Raw genomic sequence first — 12,881 nt, 5'->3', positions numbered from 1 at the left:
TGCCAATTTTTGTGTCAATTTGACAAAATAGATGTTGGAGCAATTAAAATCAGGAATAAAATCTTTGTGTGCACCTGACATTAGAACTTAAAATACAAGAAGCCAAAACAGCATGGAAAAGAGAAATGGACAAAGCTTCAACTACATCTGGAGACTTAAACACCAGTAATCTATAGAACTGCTAGGAAATCAGCAAGAATATACAAAAAATGAATAATACCAACAACTAACTGAATCCCTGACATAAAAAACTTTATCCTATAATAGCAGATTAAGTATTCTTTTCAAATAGACATGGAACATTCACCAAAACAGACCATATCCTGGATCACAAAACAACCCTTAAGAAGTTTAAAATAACTAAAATTACAAAGTATATTCTCTGATCATAAACTAGGAATTAAGAACAGTAACAGGAAAATCTACAAACACCTGGAAACCAACAGACTTCTCAATAATTCATGGCTCTAAGGTGAAGTCTAAAGGGAGTAAAATATTTTGAACTCAAAATATCAAAATGTATGAAATGTAGCTATACTAGTGCTTAGAGTAATTCACATTCAAATTACTTTTATTAAGAAAAAAAAAAAAAAGTCTCAATAACCTTCCACAGAAAGAAACTAGAAAAAGAGCAGAATAAACCCAAAGCAAGCAGATGGAAAATGGTCATAAAAAGAGGGGTTAAAAAAAAAAATCAATGAAATTGAAAACAATAAGGAATATCAACAAAACCAAAAACCAGTTCTTTGAATAAAGCAATAAAATTGATGAGTCTCTAGCAAGACTGACAAAAAAGACATAAATGACCAATCTCAGGCCTGAAAGAGGTACCACTATGTTAAAAGGACACTCAGGACCTAACACAAACAACTATGCACATCGAGTTATATGAATTGGTTCCTTGAAAGACACAAACTACCAGATCTAAACTAAAATAATGTAAACTAAAACTAGATAACCTGAGTAAGTTCTGTTTTTAAACACTGAATTCAAACTTGGGTGGCTCAGTTGGTTAAGTGTCTGACTTTGGCTCAGGTCATGATCTCATAGTTTTCAGTTTGAGCCCTGCATTGGGCTCTGTGCAGACAGCTCAGAGAGCCTGGAGCCTGCTTTGGATTTTGTCTCCCTCTCTCTCCCTCCCCACTCGTGCTCTCTCTCTTTCTTCCTCTCTCTCTCTCAAAAATAAATGAACATTAAAAAAATTAAAAATTAAAAACAAAAAATGAATTCAAGTGTCTGGCTGGCTCAGTTGGTAGAGCATGTGACTCTTGATCTTGGTTGGGGTCATGAGTTTGAGCCCCACGCTGGGTGCAAAGATTACCTAAAACAATTAAAAAAAAAAAAACTGAATTTGTTGTTTAAAATCTTACTGGAAAATCCCATGAAACACTGAAAGAAGGCAAAACAAATTCTACAAATCTCTTCTAGGAAGTAGAAGAATCACTTCCCAACTCATTTTATAAGGCTAGCATTACCCTGGCAGCAAACCAAGATAAATATAATACAAAAACCAAAACTACTGACCAGTATCCCAGATGAACAGACACAAAAATCTTCAAGAAACAAATCCAGATACATAAACTGCAGTAAAATACCATGACCAACTCTGGGATGTGGGAAAATACAAGCAGGTTCAAAATTTGAAAATTAAATCAAAATTTGAAAATCAAACAGGACAGGGATGGCCACTTCCACCACTTCTATTCTTATAGCAAATGCAATAGGGCAAGAACAAATAGACTTATGGAGTAGTACTGATTAAATAAAACCTCCTGTTTGTGGTTTATGAAGAAAATCCCAGGAATTCATAACAAAAAAACCCTAGAAATAAGTTTAGAAAGGTTAGCAAGGTCACAGGATGCAAGGTCAACAAACAAAATCAACATTTCTATACACTACTTATATGTAATTGGAAACTGAAATTTCAAAAAATGTATCATTTAAAACAGCTCCACAAAATGAACACTTAGGAATAAATCTAACAAAAGATGTAAATGCTTTACAAGCTAAAAATCACAAAACGCTCATGATTGAAATCAAAGAGATCCTAAATGGAGAGATGTCCCACATTCATGGATTGAAGACTTATGCTATTCCAATGAAAACCCTAGCAGGACTTTTTTGTAGATATAGACTAGCTGATTCTAAACTTTATACAGAAAGGCAAAGGAAGTTAAAACAGCCAAAACAATTTTAAAAAAGAATTAAATTTAAGGAATCTTCTACCCAATTTTAAGACTTATCACAAAATTACAATTATTAAGGTAGTGTGGTATTTGTGAAGGGACAGACACAAAGATCAATAGAATACAATAGGAAGACCAAAAACAGACCCATATAAATAGCAACTAATTTTTGACAAAAGTGCAAAAACAATTTAATGAAGAATGAAATGCCTTCTCAATAAATTATTCTGAAATAATTGGACATCCACATGCAAAAATATGAACTAGATTTCACAGCTTATACAAAAAAAAAAATAAGTGACAGATCTAAATGTAAAACATACAATAAAACTTTTAGAAGAAAACACTGGAAAAGAATCTTCATAACCTAGGAGTGCACAAAGAGTTATTAGACACGATGCCAAAAGCATGATTAGAATACATCAAAATTAAAAACATTCACACTTTAAGACACCATCAAGAAAGTGAAAAAACTACACAATAGAACAAAATACATACAAATAATATAAGAGACTGCATACAGAATATATAAAGAACTCTTAAGATAATCCAATTACAAATGGGCAAAGGATCTGAATAAACATTTCTCCAAGGAAGAAATATAAATGGCCAATAAGCACAAGAAAAGATGCTCAACATTATTAGTCATTAGGGAAACCCAAAAAAACCACAGTGTGATACCAGTTCATATCCACTAGGATGACTAAAATAAAAAACAAAAATTGCATAAAAAGTGTTGGCAAAGATGTGGAGATATTTGGTAGGAATGTAAATGGTGTAGAAACTTTGGAAAACAATCCAGAAATTCCTCAAATGATCAGACATAATTTCTATAGAACTTCTAGGTAAGAAATGAAAATATACATGCACATAAAAACTTGAACTTGAATGTTTTGGCTATTATTACTAATAATAGCCTAAAGGTAAAAACTTCCCAAATGTCCATCAACTGACAAATGGATAAATGTGTGGCAGTTATACAACAGATTATTCAGTTGAATAATGTATATTATTCAGCCATATAGAAAGATTGAAATACTGACGTACTAGAACACGGATAAACAACTAAAACATTATGTCAAGTGAAGAAGCCAGTAACAAAAGACCACATATTATGATTCCATGTATATGAAATGTCCAAAAAAGAAATTCATGAGATAGAAAGCAGATTATTCAGTGGTTGCTTGGCTGGGGGTTCCATCAAGGGAGAGAGTTGATAGCTAAAAGGAATGAGTTTTGAGGTGATGAAAATGAAAACTGACTATAGTAATGGCTGAATAGATGACTATACTAAAGACCATTGAATTATATACTTTTAATGGGTAAAATGTATACTATGTGGATTATTTTTCAATAAAGCTGGGGTTTTTTTTTTTAGTATTATGTATGATTCCATTGCTGTAACATTCTTGAAAAGACAAAACTAGAGACAATCTTAATCAGTGGTTGCCAGGGTCTGAGGCTAGGAGTGGGGTATGACTACAAAGAAGAGAATTGTTTTTGTGATGATTAAACTAACCTCTTGGGGTGCATGGCTGGCTCAGTCAGTAAAGCATGGGTCTACTTGATCTCAGTGTCATGAATTTGAGCCCAGTGTGGTGCAAAGAGTTCAATCTCCTGATTTATGAGGTGCTTACACATACCTCTACATGTTAAAATTCACAAAACTTATGAACAGAATCAATATGTTAAAAATTCACAAAACTATGGGGGCACCTGGCTCACTCAGTCGGTTAAGCATCTAACTCTTGATTTCAGCGCAGGTCATCATCTCAGTTTGTAAATTCGAACCCTGTATTGGGTTCTGCGCTAACAGTATGGACCTGCTCAGGCTTCTGTCTCCCTCTCTCTCTGCCCCTCCCCTGCTGGTTCTTGCTTGCGCTCAAAATACATAAATATTTTTTTAAAAATTTATAAAACTATGAACAGGAGATTTAAATTTACTGTTTATTCAAAGTATTTTTTTTCTAAATGTCAAGAAGAGAAGCCAATTAGAAGAAAAAAGCCTCTTCCCCAACAATTAATTCCTAAAGTAACTGGGTAAAGTGAACAAGGTAGACATTTTGACAAAGGGTATGGCTGGGTTGCACTGGCCCATAATAGGGTGTTCGGGTGCAAGCAGGTGAGGATATCCTTGCTTGGAGCAGGGTGTCGGGACTCTGAGCAGAGTAAAGAAAGAATTCATGAGAAGATGAGAAGATGACCTAGTATAGGGAACCAAATACATTAAGAATATAGGAATCAGGCTTCTCACTGTTATTGTTTTATAGGAAGAGAGAAAAGAAAAATGAACCCCACAGGATCAGAAATGAAAGCATAAGTGTGAACTCATGGTTTTAAATATACATATAGAAATAAATACAGATATATATAAGCAACATACACACACACCAACAGCAATTGCTCACTAGCACACAAATCTTGGCTTCTAAATACCATCCTCCATTTAAAAAAAACAGGGCACGTTAAAAAAAAAATGGCTTTTTCTTGAGCTAGGGCAGGGAAACCATAAGTCTGTTATATCTCATGGAAGAGAGTAAGAAATTACTCAAATAATGATGGGACATGTCAAAAGGACAGAAGTCACCTAGAATGGTCTTCCCCTGGCCAAATCAAGAAAAACTGTGAGCATCACAGTAATGGTAACAATAGATTTTAACCCACTGAACAAAGTAGCAAATCATGAGTCCATATAGATATAAGTTGGAAGTTTGATGAAAAACAAGGTAGTACTCTGAAACTACTTTCCCACAAAATTATAAACCAAAAAAGGATAGCTTTACTGTGTATAAGACTGGCAGACACTACTTATTCAGTGATCTAAAGACCATCAGAAAAAGGACAAATTAAAGTTACTCATGACAGGATGCAATAAGAACGTGGCATCACTTCTGTAACATTCCTGCCAAAGATGCATAACCTGAATCTAATCAAGAAGAAGTATCAGACAAAACTCAGAATGAGGGATATTGTACAAAACTAGCCTGTAATCTTCAAAAGTGCCAAGGCTGCAAAAGTCAAGAAAAAATGAAGACTTGGTACAGATTGAAGTAGACCAAAGACACCTGACATCTAATCTAAAGGCAAGGCATGATTCCAACTGGATCCTTTTGCTATATAGGACATTACTGGGACAATCAGTTAAACTTGAATGCAATGAAGATGTGAGGATTAGATGGTCAGAAGGTATCAATGCTAATTTCCTGATTTTAATGGTTGTATTGTTGTGATGTAAGAGCATGTTCTTTGAAGGAAATACACACTAAGGTACTCAGAGGTGATGCAGCATCATATCATAAACTTACAAACAGATCAGGAAGAAAACAATTTGCGTACTTTACACGTAACTTTTCTAAATGTTGGGACCGTTTAAAATATTTCTTAGGGGCAGGTGGCTGGCTCAGTCGATGGAGCATGAGACTCTTGATCTCGGAGTTGTGGGTTTAAGCCCCACACTGGGTATAGAGCTTACTTAAAAATAAAACCTTCAAAAAATATAGACAGAAATATTTTTAAATTTCAAAGGACATAAAAAGAATGAATCACAGTTTTAAGACAATCCATACTTATGTGTCTGGATCACTGAAGAGCAAAATTATGTCACTTACTTATAAACATTAACCATAATTTGCTTTCTGTCACTGACAAAGGACTCACCCAATAACCACATTCACTTTACTGCTTCTGTTTTGTATTAATCCATTCCTATTGTTAGGTTTCTAACTATTTTTCAAATTTCTTGATAGTCATCTCCCAAGGAATAATATGCTACTTCAGAAATTTTCATTAACTCTTGAAATTACATTACTCAGAATATATTTGTGGACTTTTCCTTTCTTAAAACTTTTTTCAGTAATATAATTCCTTGTATGAACTGGTATACTTAGACAAAGGGGTCCACAATTCCTATTTAGAAAAGTTTATTGATCATTATTCCTGCATTACACTTATTGAAAGAAAAATTTAATTGTCCCTGAAGGCACCCGGTCATTTCACATGATCTATACCCTAATGTTTTTTGTATTAAAAATACAGGTTAAATATGAAATTAGTAAAATGCAGCATATAAAACTTCATGCTGAGCAAAAAAACAAGTCCAAAAAAAAAGTTACTTTCTATTAGTAGAATAGCTTCCACAGTATTTAAGATGTTTCCTATGTAATTCATATTTGAATACAATTTTTAGAACCATAGTTAAATATATTTTGCAATTTGTTAACTGCAGGTATCCACATTTTCCTTCCATCACATAATCTGTTCCTTTGATTAAGTTGGCAACATCTGCTGAGATCCACAGAATGCAGCAAAAAAAAAGTAGTGGTTATTTCTCAAGATTTGAGAAATCTGGTCCACCTTTAGAGTAGTTTCCTGAGATTTCTGCTCCACTGAAGTCAAAACCAGGATTCTAAAAGACATGAAAAAAATTATGATAAAATAAAACTTTTAAGGAAAAGTGTAAGTAACCCAAAAGGGAAATGGTAAAGACATGAACTAGCCACTGACAAAACAGGAAATCTAAATGACCAATAAACATGTGAAAAGATACCAAATTTCACTGTAATCGCCAAAACAGAACTTAAAATTAGAAGGTATATTTGAATTTTCAGATCTACAAATGTTTAGAAGATCAATACGTATATTAAAAGGTTGGCAAGTGTATGGACAAACACAATACTTAGTATAAAGTGTGAAAATAGATTTTAATAACTAGCATCATTTGAGAGTTTGCTACATGCCAGGCAGGGTTCTAAGAGCAATGCATTTATTAACATATTTAATCCTCATAATAATCCTATGAAGTAAGTACTAACTCATGCTTTAGTGTCTTTGGAGGGCATTTCACTTATTCAACAAACATTTACTGAGTTCCACTGTTTGGAAGACACCATTAGAAGCACGTGGAATTCAAGAGTGAATAAAACAAAGATCCCTGCACTGGTGGAGCTGCCATTGTTATAGGAGAACACAAACAATAAAACTGTAAGTTAGCTAGTAGAGGGGTTGGCCAACTTTTCTGTAAAGAGCCAAGTAGTAAATATTTTAGGCTATGAAGGCCGCATAGTCTCTGCCATAACTACTTAAGTCTGGTATCGCTATATGAAAGAAAATACCAAAAGAACAAGCATAGCTGTATTGCAGTATAACTTCACTTCAAAAACTGGGAGTCGGCCAGATTTCACCCATGGACCATAGCTTGCCAGCCCCTGATCCAGAGCGTTAGCAGTTAGTACAAGTGCCAGGAAGGAAGGAAGGAAGGAAGGAAGGAAGGAAGGAAGGAAGGAAGGAAGAGCAAAGTAAGGGAAATGAGATTATAGTATTTAAATAGGATGATCAAAGATCAAAATATGCTTTACGGAGCAATGACTTGAAAACAATGAAGAAGTCAGCCAAGCTTTGGGAGAACACTGTAGTCCAAAGGACAGAAAAGGAATGGCCTGGAATATTCAAAAATACAAAAAGGCTAAGGTAATACAATATGACTAAGGTAAAATGACTGAAGCAGACAGTTGCAGGAGAAGAAGTCAGGGAGATCATGGAAGACCATATCAGATAGGGCCTGGAAAAAAAATTTTGTCTTTTACTAGAGTGAAAGAGTTCTGAGAAGAGAAGCGATGTGTTCTGACTTGCATTTTTAAAAGGACTGCTATGCTGTTTTGAAAACACTGCAGCTTGGCAAGGGTAGACGAAAACCATTAGAAGGCTATTAGAGTAACCTAGGCAAGACATTACAGGTGGTCCAGATCAGAGTGGTTGGAAAGTTGGTGGTGACAAGTGGACAAGTTCTGAATATACTTGGAAGGTAGTGCCAGTAAGGTTTCCTAACAAATTGGATACAGTGTGTGAGAGAGAGCTAGGAATGGAGGATGATTTCCCATTTCTGAACAAGCAGTTTCTATCAACCAAGATGAGAAGGCTAGAGGTATAACAAGTGTGGGAGGAAGTTAGGAAGTTCATGTTGAGTATGTTGAGTCTGATAGGTCAGATCGACAAGTGGAGATGCTGAATATGCAACTAGAAACGTGAGTCCAATACTTGGGAGAAAAGTCTAGACTGGAGATACAAATTAGGAAATCACCATTACATACATAGAAATTATCCATCAAAATTTGAAGAGTGCTTTGATCCAGTAATTCTTCTCCTAGATAAATTAATGGACCACTGGAATAGTTTCAAAAAGATGAAAGAATAAACTGTGAAATAGATACAAATCGAAAAATCCAAATCTTATCAAAAGGGAAGAGCTAAATAAATAACGATGATACAGTCAAATGAGAAAACATTCTGAAGCACTTAGAAGGAGAAAAAAAACAAACAATACATATAGTGTGATCCTGCATTTATGTTACAAACAAAGCAGCAAGCCAATATATCAATGAGATAAAAATGAAACAGAAGCAAGGAATGGAGAGATGTTAATGAAAGGAACCTATAACTTTTTTACACTATGTAAGTCTATACTAATTAAATTTTTATGAGTTCACTCGTGCATTACTGGTGTACATTAAATAAATTTAAACTTATAAACTATGGCAGTACAAACAAAACCCTCCCCAGAAATTTTGAAAAACTAAAATCCACAAAAAAAGACCAGTAATTTTTCTAACCATTTAATTTTAAAAACTCCTTTAAAGAACTTTTGTGATTTTTCTGTAACCAAATTTGAGTTTTAATTTCAAAAAATAATTTTTCTATGATCTTAAAATGCTTAACAATACATATTCATACACTCATCTGACTTACTTCTTTCTGGAATCTTTCTAATGTAAGTTTTCTCTGCATTTGGTCTTGCACCCAAGGATCAGCTGCATATTCAGATTCTAGAAGAGAAGTCCAACAATTTGCTGCATCTCTCTTTGTCTTTGTAAGAACAATACGGACCATTTTTCTGTCCTCTAAACAAAAAACACAAAGAAATTAGAGTTCATCATAAAATTGTATATTTTCAAAAACCATTAGGTAACTATTTACAATACATTTCTATCACTCTATCTTCCAGAGCTGCAAAGACAAAGAACCTGATACCACAGAAGAAACATACTAAGTTTGAAGACAAGATTAATTTTTAAAAAGATTCCAACAATTATAGATCACCCTTACCCAAAGTCCATGTTCCCTCATCAGCTATTGTAGAATCAAAGAGTTTGCCCTGAAAAATAAACATATTTATTTTAGTACAAAAATAAATAAATAAATAAAAATGTTTATTTTAGTACATGAAATATCTATGTACTGAAAACATTAATGTCATTAATTTTTATAAGACTTTCATGATTTAAGAGTTTGCCAATTTCCTTTTTGTTTACAATTTTTTTTAATGTTTATCTATTTTTGAGAGAGAGAGAGAGAGAGACAGAGTGCAAGTGGGAGAGGGTCAGAGAGCCAGACACAGAATCCAAACCATGCTCCAGGCTCCAAGCTATTGGCACAGAGCCCAACGAGGGCTCAAACTCACGAACTGTGAGATCATGACCTGAGCCAAAATTGGACGCTTAACTGACCACCCAAGTGCCCCAACTTTGCTAATTTCCTATCTAATTAGGAATTTCCTATCTAAGATGTTAGTTGTCTAGCTTGGTTATGGTAGGGAGATAAAATTTTATACCATTTCAACATATTGATAGGTGTTCAACCCTATCTTTCCTCGTAGCAAGTGAAATGCAACCTAGTTTACACTGCTTGGAATATTTACTGCCAACACAGGGCTCTCAAAAGAAAGATCAGAACTCCTTAATTTTCAGGAGATGAATAAATATCACTGATCACTTAGCAGCCAAATGTGAAATTAATATCTGAAATGCTTTGACTTTACCAGTTAAAATGAACTACAAGAGCTTCCCTGCTGAAATTAAGAAATGATGTCTTTTAAAATAAACTTCAAAAATCTGGTTCAATCTCTTTGTTGGGCAATGTAGCACTAAAAATTTTTAAAGCACATACTGTAGTTCTGATTTCAGATAAGCTGTGATGAAACTGTTGTTTTAAGAAAGAAATCAACAGAACATAAGTTTAAAAGAGAATGCATCTGCTCAAATCCATTTTGATTTGTTGCTACTTGCCAAATTTAAGTTTTAGGAAATAAAATTAAAATGCCACATAAAGCAAACACATTTTTTCATATTTCAACACCAGTGAGAAAAAAATCTTACTAAACATGTATCTAAAATCCTGAAGTTGAAGTTACTGCTAAATTGTAAATAAAGTTACTGTTAAAGTCACTGCTAAAGTTCTGAAATTACTAAGGGAAATTTGAATGGTAATCTTAAACCACTGTTCAGGAAACCACGAACTGCACAGCTATTCAGAAAGGTCATTAAAATCCAAGCTGACATAAATCAATGTCTTCCACATGACTCTCTCCTTTTCTCTGAGGCACTTAAAGCACTTCCATATTAAAAATAACAGTAACAGCTAGCATGTAAACTCATTACATACCAGGCACTTGCGCAAACTCTTAATTCCCATGGATAGCACCTAATGCTCAAAACAATCCTATCAGAAAGGTACTATAATTATCACACTTTGTGGATGAAGGCATAGGGACACAGAATAATCTCTTGCCCAAGGTTACAAAATTAGAGAAATGGCAGAGCCAGGTATCCTACATCAAGGAATGTCCCTTCGCTACACTATAGTCAAACATCGTCAGTATGTAATCTGGGAAAGAAGTCCAACTTCGACGTAATTGAATTTAACTATAAAGCTTATCCAGGAAAATGCAGTTCTCAGATCTAAGGGGCATGATGAGAATAAAAGAAGTATTATTCTCTCCAAACAACCCTGGACTATCTGCTTGACCACTGCACAAACATGCAGATTTTTGTCTCATTTTGATGAAAAAATAAATCACCTGATATCGTCTCTGAATCCTCATCCCTATATCCTTATCCCTTATTTTCTTCTTTACTTTTCCGTGACTTTCTAAACATTTATTAGTTTAATTATGCCTCCCTACAAGAACAATCTGTGTGCAAGAAACGTATGTCTTATTCATCTCTGACCTCCTAGCACCTAAATCAGTGCCTGGACGAAAATATATGTACGATAAACATTTGTTCCTTTAAAGATCCAGGTGAAGACCCGCAGAGGAACAAAAGAAGCAGTTTCATTTGGTTGAGAAAGCCAGAAAATTGGGCTCCTCAAATCTCCACTCAACTCAGGACCAGCCTTGAGTGGGGGCTCCGACCAGAACAAAACTAGGCCAATGCTATAGCTCTTTCGGGCAAGGAGCCATTCGGCCTTCCAAGTCTTTCCACGGAAACCCTGAACCTTAGGACTCGGGGACTTAGAGGCCAGGAAGAAACTGGGCACAAGCCCTGACTTGCCGCTACCTTAAGGATCTCGCGACCACCCACGGCCAGCGCCACATGCCGGCTCTGCAGGCCGCACTGGATATCCTGGGCGCGAGTGCCTGGCGGCACCTGAACTTCAATGAACACCTCCTCCAAGGTCTGGTACCACTGACCCCACGGCGTCCCGCAAGGAACCACCCCACTGCGTTCCTCAAACGGGGCCGACATACTCCAGTAGCCTCCCAGCTCCAGCCACAAGAAGCGAGGTGAGCGCACGCGCGGAGCGTCCACGCTTAGGCCACGCCCTGGGCAGGCCGCTCAGGTCACTGCACATGCGCAGGGACGTAAGCGACGTCTCAGCGTATTCCTTTTTCCTTTTCAATGGCCATTTAGGACCCTTTCAGTAGCCGGTTTGAAAGAACTGAAACCCGGGGGCTTTACACCCAAGGAACGGCGAGAGGAGGTTGGAACCAGTGAAACTAGAACTCACTGCACTGCCACCTATATGACGCCAAAGGCGGACTTCCGACCTTTTCAGCTATGAAATGCGCTTGCGCAAATGCTGCTCTTCTGTAAGTTACAATTGAGTAACGCCAAGAATGATTGGACACTGCTTGGGGTGGGGAAGGGAGGAGACAGTAATAGTCTCCTATTGGCTAGTAACCGGAACTCACGGCACCGCTAATTACGTGCTGCGAGGCCAGGTGCGCATGCTCTTTAGCTGTTCCCGTCCTGGATTGGTGTGCCCAGGGTTTTGGTTTTCGAACCTGCTGACGTGAAGGTGGGCGGGGAATAAGCGGGGAGATTTGAATTTGGAGCGAGTAGGCTGTAAGGCAGCGGGAAGTTGCCGAGGACCGCTAGTGACCTTCGGTTTGTGGAGCTGGTCGTCAACATGTCCTTTCCCAAGGCGCCCCTGAAACGATTCAATGACCCTTCTGGTGCGTACAGGGAAAGGAGCTGGGGGATGGGATATGGTGTCACGCACCTTGCCCCTCTCGGTTCCCTTCATCAGAGGCAAATAGGCGATTTTAGGGCTAGGATGGGTCTCCTTCAACTGACTAGTTTTTCTGGGATCTATACGAAGCATTTACTACATGCCTAGCACTATTCAGAGTGAGAAGGATACAGCAGCGAATGAAGCAAAGTCCCTGCCCAAGTAGCTTGCATTCAAATGGACAGTAGAGCTAATAAACAATTAGTCTGTGGAGAAACTAAAGCAGAGGGGAGGGGATGGGGATAAGGAAGCTATTTGGTAGGTATTTGGTGGTCAAGCCCAGAAGGCCTCACTTATTTAAAAAAAAAATAAATAATTGACCACTGCTTTTTCGTATGAACTTGTGGATTTCTTGTAGATATTCCACTCAGGAATACAAGAATGCTGATTGGGAATGGCAGTTTTTGGGTA

At 36.5% G+C, this 12,881-nt stretch overlaps 2 protein-coding genes across 3 annotated transcripts in view; one reads left to right on the top strand and one right to left on the bottom strand.

Annotated features, from left to right (window-relative positions):
* Window positions 1-6,089: 6,089 nt before the first annotated feature.
* NUDCD2 (NudC domain containing 2) lies at window positions 6,090-11,977 on the bottom strand. The gene is made up of 4 exons (XM_047864764.1): window positions 11,516-11,977; window positions 9,285-9,333; window positions 8,928-9,079; window positions 6,090-6,591 (listed from the first exon to the last, which is right to left on the bottom strand). Exons 1-4 carry the CDS (start codon window positions 11,702-11,704, stop codon window positions 6,508-6,510), a joined length of 474 nt encoding a protein of 157 aa, XP_047720720.1. The 5' UTR covers window positions 11,705-11,977; the 3' UTR covers window positions 6,090-6,507.
* Window positions 11,978-12,264: 287 nt separating this feature from the next.
* HMMR (hyaluronan mediated motility receptor) overlaps window positions 12,265-12,881 on the top strand; it is a 39,596-nt gene continuing 38,979 nt past the window's right edge. For both annotated transcript variants that reach the window (XM_047864357.1, XM_047864272.1), the window contains exon 1: window positions 12,265-12,414. In XM_047864357.1, coding sequence (XP_047720313.1) covers window positions 12,369-12,414 — 46 coding nt within the window. In that variant the 5' untranslated portion in view covers window positions 12,265-12,368. The remainder of the gene's footprint in view (window positions 12,415-12,881) is intronic.

The sequence above is a fragment of the Prionailurus viverrinus genome, chromosome A1 (genome assembly GCF_022837055.1).
Source record: "Prionailurus viverrinus isolate Anna chromosome A1, UM_Priviv_1.0, whole genome shotgun sequence".
Taxonomy (NCBI): domain Eukaryota; kingdom Metazoa; phylum Chordata; class Mammalia; order Carnivora; family Felidae; genus Prionailurus; species Prionailurus viverrinus.
Note: the sequence above shows the minus strand (reverse complement) of the source record. Positions and strands in the feature narration are given on the sequence as shown.

Coding starts and splice junctions, on each gene's coding strand:
- NUDCD2 (XM_047864764.1), bottom strand. CDS start 11,704: ATGTCGGCCCCGTTTGAGGAACGCAGTGGGGTGGTTCCTTGCGGGACG. Junction 9,334..11,515: donor GTGGTCGCGAGATCCTTAAG/GTAGCGGCAAGT, acceptor TTTATTTTTCAG/GGCAAACTCTTTGATTCTAC. Junction 6,592..8,927: donor TAGAAAGATTCCAGAAAGAA/GTAAGTCAGATG, acceptor CATGTCTTTTAG/AATCCTGGTTTTGACTTCAG.